General features: G+C 35.3%; 2 protein-coding genes across 5 annotated transcripts in view; one reads left to right on the top strand and one right to left on the bottom strand.

Annotated features, from left to right (window-relative positions):
- The window catches only part of ADK (adenosine kinase), a 493,701-nt gene that overhangs the window by 196,189 nt on the left and 271,049 nt on the right, over nt 1-26,463 (top strand). The window lies entirely within an intron of this gene.
- On the bottom strand, nt 8,488-9,551 carry LOC118882355 (proteolipid protein 2-like). The gene has a single exon (XM_036827954.1). It carries the CDS (start codon nt 9,316-9,318, stop codon nt 8,773-8,775), a length of 546 nt encoding a protein of 181 aa, XP_036683849.1. The 5' UTR covers nt 9,319-9,551; the 3' UTR covers nt 8,488-8,772.

Below are 26,463 nucleotides of genomic sequence, written 5' to 3'. Positions count from 1 at the left end.
ATTCCATATATATGTGTTAGCATACGGTATTTGTTTTTCTCTTTCTGACTTACTTCACTCTGTTCAGCCACTATGGAGAACAGTATGGAGGTTCCTTAAAAAACTAAAAATAGAACTACCATATGACCCAGCAATCCCACTACTGGGCATATACCCTGAGAAAACCATAATTCAAAAAGAGTCATGTACCAATATGTTCTTTGCAGCTCTGTTTACAATAACCAGGACATGGAAGCAACCTAAGTGTCCATCAACAGATGAATGGATAAAGAAGATGTAGCACATATATACAATACTGGCTTTTATATTTTCCTATGTAGTTACCTTCATCACTGTTCTTTATTTCTTGTTATGTTTTTAGGTTACTGTCTAGTGTCCTTTCATTTCAGTCTGTAGGACTCCTTTTAGCATTTCTTGTAGGGCAGGTTACTATTAACAACCTCCTTAAGCTTTTGTGTTTATCTGGGAATGTCTTAATTTATCCTTTATTCTTATTTATTTATGTATTCGCTGTGCTGCACAACTTGTGGGATCTCAGGTCCCCAACCAGGGATTGAACCTGGGCCACAGCAGTGAAAGCCCGGAATCCTAACCACTAGGCCACCAGGGAACTCCCTATCCTTTACTCTTAAAGGATAGTTTTGCCAGATGTAGAATTCTTGGTTGATAGTTCTTTTATTACTTGAAATATGTCATAGCGTTGCCTTCTGGCTTCCATGGTTTCTGATGAGAAATCAGCTTGCTTGCTTGCTTGCTTATTTATTTATTTATTTATTTATTTATTTATTTATTTATTTATTTATTTATTTATTTATTATTTTTGGCTGCATTGGGTCTTCGTTGCTGTGCACGGGCTTTCTCTAGTTGCAGCGAGTGGGGGCTACTGTTCATTGCGGTGCGGGGGCTTCTCACTGTGGTGGCTTCTCATTGCGGAACACGGGCTCTAGGCACATGGGCTTTGGTAGTTGTGGCACGCGGGCTTCAGTAGTTGTGGCGCACGGGCTTAGTTGCTCCGTCGCATGTGGGATCTTCCCGGACCAGGACTTGAACCCATGTCCCCTGCATTGGCAGGCAAATTCTTAACCACTGCGCCACCAGGGAAGCTCTAGAAATATTATTAATATTATCGAGGACCCCTTATTCTTGACAAATTGCTTCTCTCAGCTTTTAAGATTCTTTCTCTATCTTTTGATAATTTAGTCAAGTCTTGGTGTGAATCTTTTTGGGTTTATTCTCCTTGGAGTTCATTGAGCTTCTTGGATGTGTAGTTTCATGTAGTTCATCAATTTGGGAATTTTTTGGCCATATGTCTTCAAATATTTTTTTCTGCTCCTTTCTCTCTTCTGCAATACCTACAGTACATATGTTGGTGTACTTGATAGGGTTTTGTTTGTTTATTTTTGTTTTAATGCTTCTCTGGAAAGAGTTTGGAGCTGCATACTCCATCAAGTTGTTTCATAATTATCATTATATATGTATTTTTTGGTCTGTTATATTTGTTCCTGTGTTGGGATTCTAAAAAGTTGGTCACTCTGTTTTAAGGCCAGTGGCCTATTGTTTTCTGTTCTTATGCTGGGCTATTGGTTTTCATAAACCTTACCTACTTGGGCTTCCCTGGTGGTGCAGTGGATGAGAGTCTGCCTGCCAATGCAGGGGATACAGGTTCGGTCCCTGGTCCGGGAAGATCCCACATGCCACAGAGCAGCTAGGCCCGTATGCCATAACTACTGAGCCTGCGCTCTAGAGCCCGTGAGCCACAACTGCTGAGCCCACGTGCCACAACTGCTGGGGCCCGCGCGCCTAGAGCCTGTGCTCTGCAACAGGAGAGGCCACTGCAATGAGAAGCCCGCGCACCGCAACGAAGAGTGGCCCCCGCTTGCCACAACTAGAGAAAGTCCGCGCACAGCAACGAAGACCCAACACAGCCAAAAATAAATAAATAAATAAATAAATATTTAAAAAAAAAAAACCGTACCTACTTAACTTATTTGTATTACCTCTTTGCAATCTTTATTTTATACTATTGTATGCTCTCTCAACCTTCAGAGCCTCATAACAGCCTGTGAGATAGGAAAAAAGATGTGATCTCATTTTAATGAAAAGGATTCTGATTATATAAGATAGATAAAAATGCCATGGTTGGTAACTAAGCAGATCAGAATTAGAACCCAGGTGTTCTAACTGGAAACTTCTGATTGCTCTCCTTACTGGAGATTTCTCTCTCTTCCTTAATGGACTTCAGTTTTGACTTGTCCATATATGTTAGATTTGAGTAGCATTTCACATACTCTCTCCAGTTTTTACAGTCTGCTTCAATTTGGGAAGAATTGGAGGTTGTCAGAGAGAATCAAATAGCCATCATTTTTAATACAGTTCTAATTAAACCAACTCTTTCCTTCATGCTTCTGAGGGACAGCAGTTTTTTTGGTGTTTGGATATCTTTTTGCTCCATGGCAGTATATGCTTTTTTCTGACTTGTGTTTTTCAGAAGCCTCATGAGCAGCTACATGTGGTATTCCTATATTGTTTTAAGTTATATAAGTTCATTATTAAGCTTCCTGCAAATTGATTTACTGATCTTTCTAATGTTCTATACCTGTTAAAAATTAGTCATTTTTGCATATGTTCTGGGCATCTAATCAAATATTTTAAGTGCCTTCTTAGTCTGTTACCTGAAGTATAAGTAGATCATCGTTGGAATCAATTATTTCTTCCTCTCATCCCCCAAAGTGTTGAGGCTATATGGATTTTTATGATTTGCTATTCAATAATAAAGAGTAATCATTTTCTTATTACTTTAATAACTGCCATTTTTTCTAAATAAAGTAGATTTTTCTTTCTCATTTAAAGCAAAGATCTTAGGGATAAAATAGTACTTCTTTCTTTGCTGTAATTGAAATCATTTATTGAAAACTACTAAATGTGTATATGTTCCTTGCCCAATAGCCCTCTCTCCTCCATTTTTCTTCAGGAAGTAAAATATGTTCCTAATTACAAATTTTCTTCCTTAATCATTTATATAAATCCATCAGTAATAGATTTGATTCTTTTCTTCACATAAGTACTAAATGTTTCTCTTGGTCACTTGAATTCTTATATCCTTACTTCTAATTCCTCACCTGGTTCTCTCATTATTGACTTTTCAATCTTTCTTTTTCTCATCTCTCTCACAGTTAGATAAGCCTCTATGTTTAACTTCTAGTGAAATTTTAACCAAGCTTTTGTTTTGTTTTGTTTTGTTTTGTTTTGTTTTTAATGAAATTTTGAGAGAACTGTCTTGTGCCAGTATTTTTATGTTTTATACAGGATGGCTGCTGGGGTGTGTGGAGGGGGGAGGGGTGCTTTAATTGTTTTTTTCATACAAACATCATGTAATGAACCAGTTTTCAGAATTGTGTTTTAAAGTTTTCCCAAACTCTTTGTATATTGAGTACCTAAAAACATTTTTTATAAAGTTTATACAATTATGTTTGAATGAATAGAAACATGTTCAACCCAGAATTGTAAAGTTGATATTTTAAGAACCATGTAGCATTTCCAATTAAGTCATAGTATTTAGAAATGAAAATTGATGAAAATTGAGAGCCTCATGTTTTCTTTTTTAGACCTTTTTTTAAAAAAAAAACAGTTAATCTGTGTGGCTTTCCTGTATGAATAAATATTATTCTGATTATCTCTTTTTATGACCTATTTCACCTGAAAAAACTATATAGAGATTAAAAGGCATTTTAGTAGATATATCTCGGAATCTGGGAACAGTGCAGACTGCTTAGATCTAAAGAGAAGAAACGACATTGGAGTGATCAAAGAGAATTCTCCCTTCTAATGCCTTACACCTGGAGCAGTTGCAGAACTGTCAATAGCACAACTACATTTATAAATATCAGAGCAGGATGTGGCAGACGGTGATACAACACAGAGTCTTGCCAAACCTTTATGTCACTAAAGAGGAGGTTCCTTTTAGTGCCAATTTTAAGATTAATGAATAATTTTAAGTAACTTAGGTCTTACAAAATAAAGTTGAGTATTAAAATTGTGAATTTCTCCTTGCAATTGAAAAATTTAAGTATGAATTAACACCTCCCTTCTTTGGTAATCTTTTTCTTTGTTGAATAAGGCTGTGAGAGATTTTAGTAGCTAAACTAAGGTGAAGAAAGTAGTGTTTTGTTTTCCTGAAGGATATTTTTAATGTGTTTGTGATATCCTTCTATGTTAAGTCAGATTCTTTAATGTAAAGCAAAACGTATATTTTCTCTCTTCCTTCCTTATCTCCCCCTCCTCTTTTCTCTTTCCTTCTTCTTTTCTTTCTGCTTTTTGTCCTTAAGCCTTATTTTATGTCTTGTGTTAAGGGATTCTTTTGCCACTGTTAGTAAAACATGCTTTTAGTTTTGTCTCAGTAGTTAAGGTGTGCTCTGAGATTGTATAGTATAAATCTACACCTACACATCATAAACTATCCACTTTATGAAAGAAAACATACCTTTTACACTTATGAACCTTAATGTGGTGCATTGTCCTGCAGTATGACACTAAACACGGGTACAGTTTGAGATTGTCTCTCCTGCCTAAGAGCAAAGCAACAAGTGCTTCAGTAAGGAAAACCACAAGTTGCAGGATCTTATTTCATTCAGGGGATAAAATTCTTGCCTTGATTCCATTCCTTTTCATTCTATTTTGTAATTAGATTTCAGGAACTTTTAAAAATAAATGCCTTGTTAATATATTTATTTGAACTGAAAAATAAAGTCAAATCTCTTCTGGGAGAGAAAAATGTCTCATTTGTTTGGTTGGTTGGGCAATGAATATGGTGTTTGCCATTTAAATTACATAGTGGTACTGTCAACTGCCATGTTTTTTAAGACAAGCTTTTCTAGAGTATTTCTGTTTTCTTTGGTACTTCTGGCATTAAGATACTTGAGAGAAAGTAAAAAAATAGTCTAAATTTTAGCTTAGCACAGCGTAGTGGCTTAGGGAATGTGCTGTGCAATAAGCAAAGCTGGGCAAGTACAAACTTGAGCAAGTCACCTAACCTTTTTTTCCTTTAATAATATGTTTTATTTATTTATTATTTATATTTTATTTATTTATTTATTTGTTTTAAAAAATTTATTTTTGGCTGCGTTGGGTCTACTTTGCTAAGCTCAGGCTTTCTCTAGTTGCAGTGAGCTGGGGCTACTCTTCGTTGCGGTGTGCTTCTCATTGCAGTGGCTTCTCCTGTTGCAGAGCACAGGCTCTATGCACGCGGGCTTCAGTAGTTGGCAGCACGTGGGCTCAGTAGTTGCGGTACGTGGGCCGTAGAGCGTGCGGGCTTCGGTAGTTGTGGTGCGTGTGCTCAGTAGTTGTGGCACGCAGCCTCAGTAGTTGTGGCGCACGGGTTAGTTACTCCACGACATGTGGGATCTTCCCAGACCAGGGGTCAAACCCATGTCCCCTGCATTGGCAGGCGGATTCTTAACCACTGTGCAACCAGGGAAGTCCCAAGTCACCTAACCTTTTCAAGTTTCAGTTTCCTCTTCTGTAAAATGGGAATAATGATAGTACTTTTATAGGCTAACATTCTTAAAAGGGAAAATGGGACTCTCAGATATGAAATGAACACATGTCAACAATTTTATTTAACTCTAATTAGTGTACAGGTAAGATGTTGCAATTTATTTAAAGGGGAATTCAAAGACTGGAGACATGTGTAGTCCATGAAATCAATCTATAAATATTACAAAACTGACTTCGGTGGGGTGGTGGATTTCATTTGTGTCTCTACAGGACAGATTTTATTTTCTGATTTTTTTTTTATAGGCAATAATTATTGCTGTAAGTAATATACAATTTACAAACTCATGAAATAGCTCAAAGACATATGCTTCATGATAGGGAAGAATAATTCTAATCCTTGTATTTTCACAGATTTTATTAAGAATAGTTGTTGAGTTGGTAACATAATTGTTTTCCCTTTTTAGCCTATTGCTATAATTTATTATCTTAATATTTTTCCTTCTTTTATTAGTTTTGTATTCATTAAAATATAAGCATCATGAGGGCAGGCACTTTGTTTTGTTCCCTACTGTGTGTCCTCAACATCTCCAATAATCTCTGTGACTTGGAAGACTTTCAGTGAATACATTTTGAGTGATTGAAGTGATTAATAGATATAACCCTATATGAGAAAGTTGTATTTTTCTTTACTGCTCGATTCTCTGGTTTGTATTAATTTTATTTAGTGTTTTGACATGGCAAAAGCATAATTTCTATACGAGCATAGGTATTTATTTTAATCTAATTATTGAATTTTTTTCTTTTAATGTCATGCGTTGGTATATTTTGACAGCAATATAAACAAAGTTTATAATGAAGAGTATAATCTTTGGAGGCAAAGATCTGGATTCTAGACCTGGTTCTTCTCTTTCATACTGAGTGGCCGTCAACTCTTTGAGCAGTAGTTTCTTCACAAGTAAAATGAGATGATAACTCAAAACACTGTAACCTTGTAGTTTATTAAGAGAACTAAATGTGGTAATACACATAAATTACCTAGGAAGGTTCATGGCACATGGTAAATGATCAAAAAAGCTTAGCTGTGCTGTTAAACTATTATTATTTTAGTTGGGTTTGATTTTTGGTGTTATTTCATGGAGTTGTAAAAGTTTATATTTATTCTGTAAAAGCAGTCATTTCAATAGTGTCCTAAAAATCTGTGCTTATATATACAGTTAGTTATATAACTATCTCTGATTTGAAGGACTCACACGTGTAATGTAATACAATGGTGATTTATCACATAAATAATAGATATGATAAAGTAAAATGTGGGACCCTAATGAATACCTTTCTATAAGTTGGTATTCAAGATGTTTACATTCTTTTTAATACATGCTCTCATAAGATATTCACCATACTGAATAAAATAACATTGTGATTGTTACTTGGAACAATGAACAATTTAGCTAACTTCTGAGGCTTAAATCAAAGGTTTGAATTTTGCTTAACAGTACACTTTGTGCTATATAAATAAGGAATTTTAAAGCATTTGCTAATCATCTAAGGTTCCCCATTAAACCCTGAATTTAGTTGATAATATCCAAGACAAAGCGTATAGGAAAATAATGGTTTTTTTAAATTTTAAGTTGAGTATTATTGCAAAATGTTCTTGATTCCACTGGAAGAAATTCAAATTATGTAAAAGAAAATGTTTAAGACAGTTTTTATTGTAACAGTACTTTATGAATAGGCTCTTGAATATAACAGCTTATTGATAAAAATTTTGAATTTGTAAATGAATCAGGCATCTGTCTTAAATCTTAGGAAATTGCTCTTCATTCTTCATAGATGTAGTCTGCGTATTGTAGTTCACTATCAACTTTTGGAATCTATAATAATGAATTGTCAAATTGAGAATCTGTGATATTACTTTCCAGGTTCTACTAATTTGCCTGCTAGTCATCTTTAACTGTAAGAAAGTGAGCCAAAATGCTGGCTTCCTAGGTACTATCCTGTGCATTGCTGCTTATAGGTGACCAAATACTGAGAACCCCTATTCCCTACTTCTTGTCTTTTGTTTTCCCCCTCAGAGGCATTGTTGCCATCCATTAAGAGCCAGTAACTTCCTATTTTCTAATTTTATTTCTGTACCAGTCAATATTCTTATTCCATCTTCGGCATTTTCAGGAGCATGTATTCACATTGATTTATAAAGTTATTTAAATATGTACCTGTTTAATATTTATATTATTAGGAAATGAAAGGCCTGATCTTCTGTTAATGAAATTTGAAATAAGTGCAAAGTAAATAGGATGAGGTATATTTTCTCTTTTTGAAATTAAACTATGTGTATGTTTGGCCCTAAAGATAAATATGTATGCATGTATACACGGAGTTTGTGAGGTAAAATGAAGAATTGACCTAAGGAGCCTTATCTCATTCTACTGTCCTACCTGGATCCCTCCCATGTAAAGAGTTTAGAATCCAGTATGCAGTGATACAATCCTTGGCCTCATTTTCATAGACCTCACTTGGTAGTAATTGCTGTCCATCCCATCATGACAGCTATAATTTCCTTCTTTCACAAAATCTCTACGTGAAAATTAACGGCTATGCAGTGGGCTTTTCACATAAGGGAGAAGAAGATTGGATGGATGGGTGAAAGTTAGCTCACCATTGAGAAGCTCTGTTCTTGGTAGGCGTAGCAGGTTGATTGCATGTGGTGTCTAGTTAAATTGAAGAACTTTGCTGTTTACTGTTTGTGTATTTAGAAGTGATTTAACAACATGTAACAGAAAACTGAAAATTTTGAGGATTTAAAAATTTGAGATCTGGCAAAATAAGAAACTTAGATTTGATTTTTTTTTCCCCCTAATAATCTGCTTATTATTTATTTATTCCTCCACAGAGCCCCCTTCCCCCACCCCCACCCACACACACACACACACACACACACACACACACACACACACACACACACACGGACACTGAGGAGGTTGTTTGGAATGGGTTACAACCTGGGGCCTGGAGTCTTGAAATCTGAGGGACCCTCTTCCGTCATTTTGTGGCTTAGGTGGGGGCATTGTCGAGGCAGAACTGGTGTCTCCGTTTGGATACTGCAGAAGGAAGGGGAACCTAGGCACACCCATAAAGGTGGCCATAACCAGAGGAGTTGATTGGCAGTCTGGAAGACAAATTTTCTCGATAAAGGCACTTTTACCTCAGTTGTGAGCTGGGAGGAATTATTTCGATGGCGGTGTTATTTGCAGGTTGCTGAGAGAAATGAAGGGAGTTCACCTACGTTGGGCCATCTGCAGGGTCAGTAGGGGCTGCTGTATGTCTTTGCTGCTGCAAGGGGAAGGTAATGTAGGCATCATAGCCAAAGAGGCATGCAGGGATTAGGCCCAGTACCCCTGCGACGATTTTGGAGTGGTTTCCTCTCTCAACAAGCACAACAATGGAGGTGATCAGGTAGAGGATGACCGCTACGAGGGTTCGGAAGAAATTACTCCAAGGCCAGTTGATGATCTGTATCTTGGTGTGCAGGTCACACATGTAGACGACAAAGAAGAGAGTAGCAAAGATCATCTCTGTCACTGACAAGGAGGAGTATCCTGATGTCAAGGCACCGAAGCAGATCAGAATCACCAGGCACAATATAATTTCAGCAAACAGGAGAATTCCCTGTCGGGTGCGTGAGAAGTTGGAGCAGGCGGCCCAGCAGCCGGGGGCCGAGAGGCGCTCGGAATTCGCCATGGCGTGGACCGGAGTCCTGAGAGGCTCGGAGGATCTGCTCGCTTGTGGGTTCGAGGACGGTGCACACCCGGCCATCTTGCCTGCCATCTGACCGGGAAGGGGGCCCCAGGGCAAAAGGGAGAGGTTTGATTTTATGAAAGCAATACCAGTTATAGTCCTTTATGAAGATGGCATATAATTTATGCAAATATGCACAATTAAATAATATGTTTCATTAGATAGATCAGATTACTTTCAGTTATGTTCAGAATAGTAATTATTCATATTTATGGACCACTAGAGATTCGTGCTTTATGTAACAGTTGTCACCTTCTCTCTCTCTTTTTTTTAAAATAAATTTATTTATTTTTGGCTGCGTTGGGTCTTTGTTGCTTTGCACAGGCTTTCTGTAGTTGTGGCGTGCGGGTTTCTCGTTGCGGTGGCTTTTCGTTGCGGAGCATGGGCTCTAGGTGCACGGGCTTCAGTAGTTGTGGCACATGGGCTGAGTACTTGTGGCTTGGAGGTTCTAGAGCGCAGGCTCAGTAGTTGTGGCGCACGGGCTTAGTTGCTCCACAGCATGTGGGATCTTCCCTGACCAGGGCTCGAACCTCTGTCCTCTGCATTGGCAGATGGATGCTTAACCACTGCGCCACCAGGGAATTCCCGTCACCTTCTCTTATATTAAAAATTGAATGAAATGTTCATCAGGTAGACTAATACAACTCACCTAGGAAAGTAATATTTGAACCATGTGATTTATCTAAAAATACCGGGGAACTAAAAAGTAATATCTCTGTGAAGCATTTATATAAATGTGTCATTTGTCTGAAATGGTGAAAGTCTAAGTATATAGAGCAGTACTTTAAATTATTTAGAGTAGGTCATTTTCCCTTCCCCAAACTTATAGATTTAATCCTACCCTGAGGAAAATTATACTAAATGTGAAAGATTGTAGTCAGTAATAATGTAGTCAGTGTTGCATTTTTTTAAAGCAGGAACTATCAATTCTTAACCATCTCCTTTAGGCCCCTATGGGATGAAGGTTAATTTTATAGCAGCAGTGACTACAAGTAATGTACATTGCTGGGGACATGTACAAAGCTGACTTGATAGGGCTCGTACTTTTGGAGTGACTGTATAGTCGGTGAAAGTAGCAAGCTCAGCCTTTGGGCTCTTCTATGTCTAATCAAACCTTTCATGTAGGAAGTTGTGGCAGGTTGATACTTCACCCTCATACCCCCTTATTTGTAGGGTTTCTTAACATTTTTTCAATGGTTTTAATTGTTAAACTTAGAACACATTTTAGAAAATTGAAATGTAAAGAAAGAAAAAATGACAGTAACCTCTTTTTTGTTTTCCAGTTGTATGTGAGTCAGTGTGTGTGTTTACCTAGTTCTACAATTGGAGAACTTGGGGGAGAAAACAGTTTGCTTTGTTTTTTTAAAGTAAATTCAGTTTGTGTCATGTAGTTTTACAGAGCCACCAAAACACAATCTTAGGGAAATAATGTAAAAAGATTATTCCAAATGAAGGAAAATGGGCTAAGAACAGTATATTTCTTGAATGTGGCACTTAGTTTTGGGAACCATATATTTAGAATACATGACAAACTTCTCGTTGTAGATGACGTTGGGCAAGTTTTCCTAGCCTTCCTGTGCCTCCGTTTGCTCATTTGTACACTGTAAAATGCGCACTGTACACTTGGGGTTGTGAGGGTGAAATGTAAAATAAAAAAAGGAAGAGTATGTACTACTAGGTAAGGTGCTGGCACACAGCACCTTTAATAGCATCACTGATGTTATTAAACTTCAGTATCATCATCATCATTAAAGATTATGTGATTTAATTTCTCATTGTTTTCACAACATATTTATATGAATAGGTGGTACACATGGATATATTGCACTGTTGAGAGCCATTTTCAAAATAGTCCTTTAGTTATACATTTATTAAATTGCTGCTCTACCTACTGTGACTTCTCAGAAGTATAGTGTTATGGGTGGGATTTTACATAGAAATGTAGGGATTGAAGTATGTGTTGTCATTTCATAAAAGTTAAATCTCCCAGTACTCTCTGTCATCCTTTTGATTAATGATAAAAGTTTGTTGGGAATTCCCTGGTGGTCCAGTCGTTAGGACTCAGTGCTTTCACTGCTGAGGTCCTGGGTTCAATCCCTGGTTGGGGAACTAAGATCCCACAAAGCCGTGTGATGCAGTCAAAAAAAGTTTGTCTTCCACAGAATTAAATACATCTTTAAATTTAATTTTCTAATGTTACTCTATTTGTATTTACCAAAATACAATATGCATGTTTTGGTTTTTAAAGTATCTCTCTCAAGTTCTTTGACATTCTTTCATTTAAAAGGTAGAGCCTAATTTCCCTGTTGTTGAGTATGCCCAGACTTAGTAACTTGCTTCTAACAAATAGAATGTGTTAGAATTGTGTGTGGCATTGATGTGTGGCATTGATGATGGGCTGTTTCTGAGGCTAGGTATTGTTGCTTCCACATTATTTTCTTTTGGATGCCCATAATAAGAAAGTCAACTGCTTTGTCATGAGGAGACTCAGTCAGCCTATGGAGAGGCCCTCATGACAACGAACTAAAGTTTTTTACCACCAACGAGCACCAACATGCTAGCCATGTGCAGGAGCCAGCCCCAGTCACCATAACCTAATGAGATACCCTGAGACACAACTGCTTTGCTAAACCACTCCCAAATTCCTGACCCATAAAAAAAACTATATAATGTTATGTTTCTTATTTTAACTCACTGTGTTTGGCAGCAACAGATAACTAAGAGGCACAAAGTCCAAAATTTTAAAAGTACAAGAGTATGTAGGGAAAAGTAGATTTTCTTCCTGTGCCCATACTCTGCTCACCCAGTTCACATAGTTAGATGTGATTCCCGTAACAAGTTTCTTGTGTTCTTCCAGAAATATTTTATTTCTTTACAGCTATGTGCATATCTATTAATGTATATTTTCTGCATATGTTATACTGTATACACAGTTTTGTATTTTGATTTTTTTTTCTTAATAGTATATCTTGGAGATTGTTCCATACCAGTATGAAATAGATATGGCTAATTCTTCTTAATGACTATAATGGTCCATTCTATGATAGTATTATAATTTTTTTAATAAATAAATAAATTTATTCATTTATTTATTTATGGCTGCGTTGGGTCTTCGTTGCTGTGCGCGGGTTTTCTCTAGTTGCGGTGCGCAGGCTTCACATTGTGGTGGCTTCTCTTGTTGTGGAGCGTGGGCTCTAGGTGCGTGGGCTTCAGTAGTTGTGGCATGCGGGCTGAGTAGTTGTGGCTCACAGGCTCTAGAGCGCAGGCTCAGTAGTTGTGGCGCATGGGCTTAGTTGCTCCACGGCATGTGGGATCTTCCTGGACCAGGGCTTGAATCTGTGCCCCCTGCACTGGCAGGCGGATTCTTAACCACTGCGCCACCAGGGAAGTCCCAGTATTATAATTTGTTTAATGAATCTCTTACTGTTTAACATTTAGATGGTTTACAAAGATACTTTAGGAGTACCTTAATATGCATGTTATTTTCCATCTGTATATCTTTTTTTTTTCCTATGTGGGAGTCACATAGAAGGTTACATCTGAATAGGTTTTTTTGTTTTTGTTTTTTTATATTTATTTATTTGGCTGTGCCAGGTCTTAGTTGTAGCACACAGGATCTTCGTTGTGGCATGCAGGATCTTTAGTTGCAGCATGCAAACTCTTAGTTGCAGCGTGTGGGATCTAGTTCCCTGACGAGGGATTGAACCTGGGCCCCCTGCGTTAGGAGTGCAGAGTCTTAGCCATTGGACCACCAGGGACGTCCCTTCCATCTGTGTATGTTTATAATTTAGTCCTAGAAATAAGAATTGCTGGCTGAAAGCATAAGCATGGTAAATTTTTATACAAATTGTCAAATTTGTCCACATAAAACATTTTACCAATTTTTATTCCTATCAGAACTGAATGCATATGTTTGTTTTAATACATCCTTACCAATTCAGAATATAATCAGGGTCTTCTTTATCAGTATGATGTGTAAAAAGTAAGATCTCATTGAAAGTTTACATTTACATTTCTCTGGATGACATGAATTACTTGGATGGAGTGAACTATTTTCTGAGAGAAATAAATTACCAAAATTCATTCTAAAAAGAGAAAAATCTGTGTGGTGTAATGCTCATGTAAGAAATAGAGCAGATTATCAAAGAACCTCCTCTCCACAAGAGTAAAAATCCTAGGTGACTTCACTTGGCAAATACACCAGACTTGTGAACATCAGATTATTCTAAGATAATTAAACCATTGGGCAGCATAGGAGAAAAAAAACCCTTCTAGATTCTTTTCTTTCAAGCTGGTCTCCCATTGATACCATAACCCAACAAGGATAGCAGAAAGAAAAATAAGGAAACATAAAACTAAAAGTATAGATTAATACTATTTATGACTGTTGTGAAAAAAAGCCCAAATACAATATTTGGAAATAAATTTAGTACCACATTAATAATTGTCAGTGACCAAGTTGAGAAGTTAATTCTGGGAATGCAAGGATGGTTCAGAGTTACAAAATCTGTAATTTGGTCTCATAGCAATAAAACAAAAGAGAAATAGGATCTTCTATGGAGATGCTAAAACAACTTCCATTAAAGAAAATAGATATATGTTTTCTTAGTAGAATCTGTCTCTCTCAACTCCAATGCCAATATCATATTTTATAGATAAAATAGGAAAATAAAATTAACACTACCTTTGTTGAGTCTGTTGTGGAAAACCCCAATAGAATGAAGTGAATACTGTTGTAAACAAAGAATTAATAAAGTAGGTGGATTTAAAATTAAAATATTTAGGTGCTTAAATTAATAGACGGGATAAGCAAACTATAAACCTCATTTACAATAGCAACCAAAAAGATAAATACCTTTTGGACAGCCATTGTTTTTATTCTGGTTTTCTGCAGTCTCTCCCCCACCACCCCCCCTTTCATATTTCCTGTTTTTATTTAAGCGTACTTTTTCTTTCCTCTTATTTTTATTTCTATTTGTTTTCTGTCTCTATCCTTCCATTGCCATGTGACTTTATATATTTATTGCTTTGAGCTGTAAGAATAATTTAATACCAGAAACATTACAGGTAGCAATATTGCAATGCATACAGAAAATATAGTTAATATAATTTACTATTGTAGCTTACATCAAAAAGTACAAAAATAAGCTAATTCTTGGGCTAATTTTTGTTTTTTACAGATGCAGGGAAATGCCTGAATTTCAATCTTATATACCACAACGTGTTTTGAAAGTTTCGTATCATGCTTCTAGTTTTGAAAACCATTCTTAATTTTTATTTCTCAGAAATAATGATACTCTAAAATAAATATATTGATAAATGATTATTTAAGTCATTCTACTTCAATTGAAGTAGGAAAGCCAGAATAATTTAATATCCCAGAAGAATAACAAAATAAAAATCAGTGGTAATTCTATGTAACATTAGCCTATATTTCTATTTCTTTAACTTTGAAATCGTTTGTTGCCTTTAGCTGGATCACATTTCTTAAGTTTTACTTTAATAGTAATTTTGGTAATGTAAAAATTTACTATATAATGTCATTAGTAATGTCATACTCTATCAAGCTGATGCTCTCTTAAAAATTGTTGATGATAACAATATGAAATGAGGGCGGTATATGTAGTTATGAAAGACCTTAACATTACTGTGTATCTTTTTATTTAAGTGCAAAGTATACTCATATTGTTTCTATCACCAGTATTTTTTTTTTAATGGTATAAGCACAAAGAAACTATATTGTGATGGTGAGACTATGAAAAGGTAAATTTATGGTTAGCTTCCAAATCTGCTCTAGTGTTTATTACCATCTGGTCTCTTTGGAGACTATTATAATTATTCATGGGAGTGTTTTCAACACAAAAAATGGATGGTTTGTGTATTGGCAGAAAGCAAAAAATACCAGTGGTTTAAACCATATGTAGTTTTCTTAGAATTAGGCAAGGGAAATGAACTGAAGAACTAATTGAGAATCATTAGTAGTTACGTGGTTTATCTCAATTTTGTCAGAATTCATTCATAAAGGACAAAATATTGTACAAGAAAAACTGAAGGTAGTAGAAATACAACAAAAACTCCATTTGGCATATTATTTTATTTTGGTTTTAATCAGTGAAATGTTAAGATGGTCTCAAATCTTGATGTAAACCTCAGAAATAAAATGAGGAATATATGTCAAATTTGAGGACTTTTTAAAGATAAAAACAAAAAGATATTCATGTTAAAATAATTATAGAGATGAACACTTGAAGAATGCCTTTATTAAAGGTATTTGTCTTGAATTTAATGCAAACATATTATTTTAAATAATTTTATGTGTGTCCTGGACTTATATCACTCTTAAGGAGTAGAAGTAGTTTACAGTGTTTTAAGCTTAAGTTGATTTAATAGTAAAAGGATAAAAAGAAATATCTTTTCACTTTTCCATTCTAAGAGTTGGAGAGAGGTCTATAAAAAAAATGAGATGACAAGTCAAAAAATTGAATTCACCTATTTTTATTCAGCAGTTTTAAACAAAAAATGCCTGGTGGGCTGGGAATATACAGGAAATTTAAATTTGTGATCAAGAATAAGAAATGCATTTGTGGTTTAAAAAAGAAATACCAGCATGTCACATTAAAGTTATGGTGTCTACAGTATTGTACAGTTAGCAGGAAAATGTATTACATCAGGGGGTATGTTGCACTTTAGAGAGCTAGTGTGGGGATGCGGATGAAGAGAATAACTCCATAGAAGGCACGACCATTAATAATCCAGTCAGAGAGGAAGAATTTTGCTGTCTCCCATGTAACATAAAACAGATGTTACATTCTATTAAAAACCTTCTTAACTAAAATGAATGTTTAGATCACTGGTCAACAGGAGAAACATGAACAATGGCAATTTAATGATTTTGAAAATTTATTGTTTGTCAGTTAATATTGGTAGGGAGGGTGAAGGGAAACTTGCTAAATGTTATGGTATTTTGGATATCTTAATTTAGAAAGCTGAAAGGCAACAGTGAACTATATTTTTAATTTATTTTACAAATTTAATTTAAGCTATTTTCTTTCTCAGAAATTATTGTAAAAACCAAGAGATTTAGAAACTGTGAGTTCTGATTTAATAAGTCTGAATAGGTGATTTAAATATATCTAAAAGTGTTTAATTTATTAACTTTAAATGAATGCTGGAAACATTGTTAAGTAGTTGGCAATCGAAAGAAGACATATGGAGAAAAGGCCACTGGGGATGTTTCCACAAAGTCCTAGGTATCGTTTCCTTTTCTTTTTTAAAAGATTTACCTTTTTTCCCCCAGTATTGTTTTGCATAAAAAAATTTTAGGTGTAACGTACATAAAATAAAATTGACCTTTTTAATGTACAGTTGTATAGGTTCTGACATAAGCACACAGTCATGTAGCCACTACCAGGAGCAAGATATGTTTTAGTTCCAGCACCCTAAAACTTCCCCTGTGCTCTTTTGTAGTCAGCCTTTCCCCACCGCAGCTCCTAGCGATCACTGCTCTGTTTTTGTTGGCAGAGACAGACCTCCTTGCTTGGTGTGCCAAGACTGTAAGGCTCTGACTGCTCTCTTTCCTAGGACATTTCTCAGTATTATTTATATAGCTGGTGGACTTAAAACATGAGGTTACTGTCTCTCCCCAGACAAAGAGCAGACTTAGTTACTGTTTGCTATAAAATTGGTAGATTCCCCAAGCTTTATGTTCCTCACCTGCCAGTGCAAACCCAGTGAGTGCATACATAGCATCTATCTGAACCATCCTGTTACCTGCATAGGACTTGGGGCAAGGGGAACTGGTGCGAATATGCCCATGTTCGTGTGCCTTGACTTGAGTAAAATATAATCTTTTGCCTTTCACCCAGGGGTCTCGTGTCTTCTGCCCTTGTCTGTGAATCAGCATCAAACCTTTTTTATTGTTGTTGTTAGCTTTTAAAACAAGGTAAAATCAAATTCCATATCATAGTTTTCTGTTTCTACAGTTTTGCATTTTCCAGTGTTTCATATTGATGAATTTAGCTCCTGGCCAAAAACCTGTGTGTGATTTTTCAGGCCAATCATAGGGATCTACAAAGGTTTTACTTGGTGGGGTTTATGTGGGAAAGCTGCCTTCCCCACACCAGACTTGGTGTAAAGCCAATGAATTGCTGTCTCTGAAGGGAGTTGCAGTCAAGGACTCATCCCACCTGGCCAGCTATGCTCTTACACATGTCAGTATTCCTAGCCCAAGCACCTTCATTTGGAGGCCCCTTTATCTGGGGCTTCTCTTTGAGGCCTGGCTTAGATGCCTCTGTCAAGACTTTTTTATTAGGGAAGTGACAAAGAACTTTGGAGACACCTTTCTGTACTGTGACTTAGAACTCAATACTGTTCTACACCTAGCTCTCCCCCTTCCATCTTACCCCAGACCCAGGGTCTTAAAACTGCAGGACCCTTTTTTGGGGGCTCCCTTGGCAGTGAAACAACTCCCGCATCTGTGCAGATTCACCTGATCCTTGACCAGTGTACTGGTCCTTGGGGGAAAGTGGAGCAGTGGGGAGCTGATACTTTCTCCGATTCACCATCTTTCTTATAGTATTACAGTAAGTGATGAAAGACTTAATTATTACTTTCACTTTGGCTTGTCTTTTTTTTTTTTTTCTTTTGTCGCGAGGCTTGTGCGATCTTAGTTCCCCGACCAGGGATTGAACCTCACCCTGGGCGGTGAAAGCGCAGAGTCCTAACAACTGGACCACCAGGGAATTCCCTGGCTTATTGTCTTAATCGACTACTCTGAAACCTGGCAGCTTGCCTCTCTCCAACTCACTTGAGTTCCTGACACATATAAATAGAATCATATAGTGCATAGCTTTTGAATCTTGTTTCGTTTAGTTGGCATAAGTGCATCAGAGATTGTCATCCCTTTTGTTGAGTATCCGTAATTTGTTTCTTTTATGGCTGAGTAGTATTCCGTCATGTTGATGTACTGCAACTTGTATATCCATCCCCAATGGAGGAATATTTAGATTGTTTCCAGTTTTGGTGATTACTAATAAATCTGCTATAAACATTTCTGTATAAATTTCTTTATACAGACATACATTTTCATTCCATTAGAAGTAAGATTGTTGGATCACATGCTTCATAAGGAACTGCCAAAGTGGCTGTATCATTTTACATTCCCACCAGCAGTGTATGAACAGTTTTATTGGCTTCACATTCTTGCCAGCACTTGGTATTGTTAGCTTTTGTTATTTATTCACTGTAACAGGGGTAAAGTAGTATTTCATTGTTTTAATTTACACTTCCTAATGATGTTGAACATATTTTTATTTTTTTTTGCTATCTGTGTATCTTCTTTAGAGCAGCGTTCAGATCTTTTTAAAAAATCGTGTTGTTCATTTTATTATTGAGTTTTGAGATTTGTTTATATTTTCTGAATATGTCTTTTGTCAGATATATGATTTGCAAGTATTTTCTCCCATTATATTCTTGTCTGTTAATTTTCTTAACAGTATCTTTCAATGAGCAGAAGTTTTTACTAATTTATCAGTCTGTTTTTTACAGATAATGTTTTTATGTGATACTCTTTGCCTAATTGAGGGTCAGAAAGATATTCTTCTATATTTTCTTCTAGAAATTTTATAGTTTTAGTTTTTACATTTAGGTCTGTGTTCCATTTTGAGTTAATTTTTGTGTTTGTAGGATGAGATATGGAACAGTGTTCTTTTTTTAATCCCCACTTTGGCATATGGGTATCCACTTGTTCCAGCCAGTTCCCTTTCCTGAAGTCTTTTTAAATAGCTTTAATTGCCTTTGTACTTTTTTCAAAAATCAATTATATGGTTGTTTTTCTGTACTATGTGTTCTGTTCCATTGATCTATATGTCTATCCTGTCTCCAATATGCTGCCCTGATTACTGCAGCTTTCTAATAACCCTTGATGTGTTTGTTTTCTGTGTTCTCTATAATCATGTTACATTGAATCTAGAAGTTGAAATTATTACATTTCACAGGTTGAAAATTTCTTACATTTGTAGTCATAAGCATCTATAAATTTTCACTATTGAATTTTGATTTAATTTACATATTAGAAATTGTTCCAGTATGCAAAGTGCTGTTAAGTTACAGTTGAAGAGTTTTGTAGTAGTGACTTTATTTAATAGTAATAAGAAGAAAAATTAAATAGATAAAGGAAAATTTATACATCTTATTGTCACTACTTTTTTGTCACTACTTTTTTTAAATGTTTTTATTTTTAATGAGACTTATTTTGTTTTTGTGGGTGGTTTAATTTTTATAGGTTTTCCCAGCAGCAGAACCCAGAACAAGGATTTTAAAACAAGTAGCCAATTTGGAAGATGTAGGTAACTTTGGCAAGGGTGGCAGGAGGTGATTCAGGGAACACAAAGCAGCTAATAAAAAGTCATTAATCGAACTACCACGATAAGTTACTGGGGCTTTATCCTGTGGGGAAATTTTGAGAAAAATCAATGTTGAAATCGATTTCAGAATTAACTCACTGGAAATGCAAGTATATTTCCTGTTATTGGCTGTGGAGTGCAATTTGGAAGGCTGTGCACCTGCCTAGTGCCCAGGTGGGCATAGCAGCTTTCACCAGTTCAAGAGAAAATCCCTCTGGCACAGAGAGGAAGCTTCTAGCTTTTGGAAGCCTGGAGCCAGGGGAAATTGTTAGGTCCAAAGGATATGGGAGGGGCACTGACAGCATCTGATGCGTGCCCTATGACTTTTAAGTCCCTTTTCTGGGTTATCATAATAAATAGCTTTAATCAAATGATCCCTATAATGATATTTTCTAAATAAATTAGATTATATTTTCTGTACTTATGTGTCTGTCTCCACTTTTTATTCATAAAGCGTCATTAACTTTTTGTATATTTATCCTTCTCATACTATGTAAAAGAGCTTATTAACTACACACTTGGAAATATTGTATATTCCCTTTTCAGGTAATGTTAAAATGGTAATTGATAAAGGAGGATACATAAGATGGCAAATAAGCATATAAAACATTTTCAATATCTTTAGCCATCAGAAGAGTGCAAATTTAGAACATGTGATAATTAGCTAAAATTTTTAAATGATGACAGTAACAAGTGCTGATGAGAATGCAGAATGACTGGATCTCTCATACATTGCTGGTGGGAATGTAAAATGACACAGCCACTCTGGAAACAGCTTGGCATTTCTTATAAAATTGAACATACATTTTCATGACTCATCAGTCAGATTCCTGACCATTTGTCATAGAGAAATGAAAACTTACGTTCACGCAAAAACTTGCTACACATATAGTCATAGCACTTTGTTATTGCCCCAAACTGGAAACAATACAAATAACCTTCAACAAGTGAATGGATAAACAAACTGTGATACATCTGTACAATGGAATACTACTCAGCTTTAAAAAGGAATAAAATATTGCTACAGACAACTTGCATGGATTTCAAGGAGGTTACACTGAGTGAAAAAAGCCAATGGCACATATTTGCATTCTGTATGATTCCAATTATATAATGTTCTTGAAATGAAAAAAAAATTACAGTCTTAGAAAACATTACAGTGGTTGTCAGAGGTTAAGGATGAAGGTGAAAGGTAGATAGTGTGAATATAAAGGAGTTGCACAAGGGACTTTCTTGGTGGTGATGGAAGAGTTCTATATCTTAATTGTGGTAGTGGTTTCACAAACCCATACAGCATATAAGATCTCATAAACTGTACACATACAGAAATGAGAGCGCATGTAAAAACTAGTGAAATCTGAATGGGGACTGCAGTTTAGTATTGTACCAATGTCAAGTTCTTGGATTTGAAAATGGACTATGGTTATGTAATACGTTATCTTTAGGGGAAGCTGGGGGAAGGTAATGTGGGAGCCTTCTATATTATTTTTGCAACTTCTTGTGAATCTAAAATTAGTATTTGGTCACTCAGTATGTTCTATTTATTGACATTCTTTATGTCTTATATTTAAGCTGATTATTTCTTCATGACAGAATAATCTCATGATACGTACTTAAAATTTTTTTAAAGTTAGGGCTTAAAAGACTATGAAACTAATTGTATGAAAATTAATTTTGTAAACTATTTTTCCCTTGGGTGTTACTTTTTTAACCTTTTCACAGAATTTCAAGATTGCAAATATAATTAGAATAGTTTTATTTTTTAAATGAACTCCTTTATAGACTATATTAGAGGACACTCATGATGTCTTCAGAATTCTAGGCTATAAATCGAAACTTCTGGGGGTGACCCATCTCATTGATATAAACATGTAATTTTCTCTTCCTGTAACATTCTTTTTCTTCATTTGACCAATTTGTGCCCATTTCATATGTCTCAGCTTAAATGTGACTTTCTTGTGGAGGTCTTACTTCTGACACTCCTCTTTCCCCCAAAATCTGTCTTTGGTGCTACTCAGGTATGCTCCTATACCAAGTTGGATTCATTTTACAGACGTACAACGTGACCAGATAATGGGCAAGTTAATCAGCCAACTGAGACAGTGGCATTTGGCATAAAATTTCAGAATACATCCTAAATCTTAAATGTGTGAATCAACTATTTAAAACAGGAGACCACCCAGCCTATTCTAGTGATGCTTAACAGAGATGTATTTGTAACTGGTAGAAGAAGAATCGCTCCCTGGGTACAAGATCAGTTGCTGTTCATTTTATTCACCTGAAGATAAATTGCTTTCTCAGATTTTGCAGACTTCCTTTTCCTAAAAAAAATGATTTATTGAAGTGGAGGTTCCTTTATTATATCAATGCTGGCTTACTCTTTGCTTTATAATACTTTTATATTGAAGGAAGCCCAGAGGTCAACAGTAAGTAGTCTTGTCTCTTCTGCTCTTTATTTCACTGTTATTTTTAAACCAGTTGGTGAAATTCCCTTCCATTTTGAAGAGCCATTTTTCACCTACATATGAGGGAATTTAAACTATTTGAGCTGATATTAACATCCTATTACTATAAATTATCTTTGGTTTGTTAAAATATATATATATATATAAATTTATATTTATTAAGTGTAATTTTAGGATTCAGATCTATTGACCAGAAAAAATAGTGTTTTTTGGTATGAGGGAAAGAAAAGGTATAAAATACTGGTTAATAATCTAAGGAAATGTTTTCAGTGTTTCATTGTGTATCTGAATTTTGCATTGTTTATATTATATGAGAAAAACTTGGTTGTTTCCCTATATTCCCATATATTTTTTGACAGTTTGAGAAGTATGACAGTTTTCATTTCTGCACCTAGTAACTTTTCATTCTTAAAATATATTTTTAAAAATATTTATTCATTTAAATATTTAAATAAATATTTTATTTATATATATATATATATATAGCTAGCTGGACCAGGTCTTAGTTGCAGGACATGGGATCTTCATTGCGGCATGCGGAATCTTTAGTTGAGGCATGTGGAATATAGTTCCCTGATCAGGGATCTAACCCAGGCCCCCTGCATTGGGAGCATGGAGTCTTAGCCACTGGACCACCAGGGAAGTCCCTTAAAATATTTTTTAAACAAGGTTTCAGAAGATGTATTCTGGTTCCTAGTTTGGGAACTCTGAATGTTACTATTCAAAACTGTAAGCAAATAGATCTTTTATGAAAATGAGGGCATATGTCCCATTTGCTTTGATAAAGTGAATAGAAATATGGGCTATTTTGGAAAATCTAGGATATATAGTTTCAATGTATATATATAATCTAGGTACATAGATTAACATTGGGGGATCAAAATAGAGTCAAGAAATAAACTCAAATAGAAATGGAAATTCAGGAAGAATATATATAAAACTGGCAACCAGTGGAGGAAAACTAAGGAATTGCTATTTGTGGGAGAATTTTTTTCCACTCAATGTACTTTCTTACTGTTTTAATCATTTTTATAACATGCTGTGTATTACCAATTTTAAATAAGTACATAATTTTGAAAAATTAAAATGAGTGGCAAATTTTTATAGGAGCAATTTATTTAATCAATATTTAATTGTCCATTTGCAAAATATAATTATACCAGGATTAATATGATCTGTAGAACATTGGATGCTGTCTTTCAAATACTTTTTAAAAAAATAGTCAACCTTCTTCCATAAAAAATATTTCTTAGTAATTAACTCTATTCATTAGACATTTACCATTATCCATTTTTTAAAATAAACTTTTTTTAAAAAATTTGTTTATTTATTTATTTTTGGCTGTGTCGGGTCTTCGTTTCTGTGCGAGGGCTTTCTCTAGTTGCGGCAAGCGGGGGCCACTCTTCATTGCGGTGCGCGGGCCTCTCACTGTCGTGGCCTCTCTCGTTGCGGAGCACAGGCTCCAGACGCGCAGGCCCAGTAGTTGTGGCTCACGGGCCCAGCTGCTCCGCGGCATGTGGGATCCTCCCAGACCAGGGCCCGAACCCGTGTCCCCTGCATTGGCAGGCAGATTCTCAGCCACTGCGCCACCAGTGATGCCCTACCATTATCCTTTATGTCAGAAATTTAGAATGAGAGAAATTTTATGATGACCTGATTGATGAACATTTGTCATCATTTTCTTGTGCTATAGCCTTTGTGACATCCAAAGTTACAGTTTTCTACTTACAGTTTTTTCCCTTCTCTTTGGTAGTATACTAACACAGGTATATTCAAAGTAATGTCTGTCTTACTTTCTTTTCAAAGTAATGTCAAAAATCATTTAAATTTTAATTTTTACTATGCTTTTGCCAAAATTTCTTATACTTGCCGTAGTGTATTTTACACACTGAAATAATTTTTGAAATTATTACTTTTGCTTCTTGCTGTCTCTGGTTTTGTTTGTTTGTTCATTTGTTTTGCTGTCTATTTATGCCCTTTTCAGAGTTTTATATGTGTTTGGACTTACTTATTGCAAAATCCACCATGTGTTAGCTCTCCTAATAGTTCACCATGTCATGCAGTTGCTTACATAATACAAGTAACTATTCTTGGAGTTTTGTATATTTATTTATTTGGCTGTCATTTTATTGAAAATTGTTTGACAGTTGTTTATTTATGAACTTCCTTAGTACAGAAATATGCAGTGCAAGACCAGTGTGCTCAGGTTTGTGCTGTTGTGGTTAATTGTTGCTATATGTGTATTTTCAAATTTTTGAAGACTTAAAGAACAGTAAAACACATACTTAGCATAAATGTTACTGCTCCTTGGTACCTTTAAACTGTTCTTTAACTTTTTAAACCTTTGTTCTCATTCTACTTTAAAAAATAGTTTTATTGCAATATAATCCACATACCATACATTTCATCATTTAGAGGGTACAGTTCCATGGTTTTTAGTATATTCATAGATATGTGTAGCTACCATCAGTGTCAATTTTAGTACATTTTCATCACCTCAAAAAGAAACCCCATACTCTTTAGTTATCACTGCCTGGTCCTCCCCCGTCCCTATTCCACATGAATTTTGGAATCAGCTTGTTCATTTCTACAAAAAATACAGCTTGGACTCTAATTAGGATCAATATAGGTATTATTGACTGTATTAACAGTGTGAAGTCTTCTGATTCATAACATGGGATGTTTTTCCATTTATTTAGATCTTTAAATTCTTTCAACAGTGTTTTGAATTTTCAGAGTATAAGTTTTGCACGTTAAAGGAAGTATTTGGTATTTCCAAATATTTTTTCTTTTTGATGTTATTGTAAATTGAATTGTTTTCTTAATTTCATTTTTGGATTGTTCATTGCAAGTGTATAGAGACACAATTCATTACTTAAATATTGATCTTGTTTCCTGTACCTTTCTGAACTCATTTATCAGTTCTAATATTTTTCAGTGAATTCTTTAGAGTTTTCTATGTACTAAATATGTCATCTACAAATAGAGAGTTTTACTTCTTCCTTTCTGATTTGGAAGACATTTATTTACTTACTTAACTTATTTATTTATTTTGCTTAATTGCTTTGACTGACACCTGTAGGCCTCTAGTATAATGTTGAAGAGAAGTGGTGAGAGTAGACATCCTTGTGTTCCTCGTCTGAGGGCAAAGGTATCCTGTCATTCACTATGTTGTTTACTGTGGGTTTTTCTTAAATGCCCTTTATTATATGCAGGAAGTTCCCTTCTATTACTGGTTTGCTGAGTCTGTTTAACTTGAAACAGTGTTAGATTTTGCCAGATGCTTTTTCTGCATCTGTTGTCATAATCATGTGAGTTTTGTTTTCTGTGCTATTGATATGATTATTATATTAATTGATTTTGGGATGTTAAGCCAACCTTGCATTCCTGGGATTAAATCTCACATGATGGTGTTATGTAATTCTTTTCATATGTGCCAGATTCATTTTTGCTACCTAGAATTTTGAGAAGTGGAACAAAAAGGGTATATTGTCCTTAGAAGGATTTTTACCATTGCCCAACTTTTTCATTAAGATATTTAGGCCTTCTGACTCAGCACTGTCTCATTTTTTTCTTTTATAATTTAGTTGTTTTTATCTTCAGTTGAAATTTGGACAGTTGATCCATATCTTTTCTAATTTTCATTATATTTAAAACAGGTTTCCTCAATTTTATTTTCTTAAGCATTTATTTGTTGGTAAACATTAGGTACTATTTATAAATTCCCAATTCTTGGGTATAGTGCTACTTATTAATCTTATGATATTACTAAATGCATATGTTTGTCAATCCGCACTAAGAAATGCAGTTTACATTACTTCCAAGGATGCCTATGTGTGTATATATGACTGAATAATTCATACCTTTGGTACCTTGCAGTACATTTTCATTTTTTTATTGTATGCTGTTACATGTAAAAATGATGGTTGTGAAAAATTACAGTTAACATCCACTAGCACATCACAGACTACAGCTTGAAAGTCACTATAAAAGAGGTTGATTAGTATAAATGGAGGAATCTTTCTCATCTTGTTTGTATAGGAGAGGTTATTAGGTTATTTCATGGGATACTCACTTCATAGGATGGTTTGTATCTTGTTATACATTGTGGGGTTTTTTCCATTTTTTCCTTTTGTACCAAGTGAATCAAGAGCACTCTTGTTCTGTGCATCTCTAGCAAGCCTAGTGCAATTCCTCGTGTCTCAAATAGTTAATTATTCCATATGCTAGACACTTTATTAGGCACCTTACTTCTAAACCTTTTAATACTTCAGTGTAACTTTACTATATCTATTACCCCCATTTAC

This window comes from Balaenoptera musculus, chromosome 16 (genome assembly GCF_009873245.2).
Source record: "Balaenoptera musculus isolate JJ_BM4_2016_0621 chromosome 16, mBalMus1.pri.v3, whole genome shotgun sequence".
NCBI lineage: Eukaryota > Metazoa > Chordata > Mammalia > Artiodactyla > Balaenopteridae > Balaenoptera > Balaenoptera musculus.
Note: the sequence above shows the minus strand (reverse complement) of the source record. Positions and strands in the feature narration are given on the sequence as shown.

Excerpts from the sequence above, each read along its gene's own strand:
- LOC118882355 (XM_036827954.1), bottom strand. The coding sequence starts at position 9,318 with ATGGCAGGCAAGATGGCCGGGTGTGCACCGTCCTCGAACCCACAAGCG.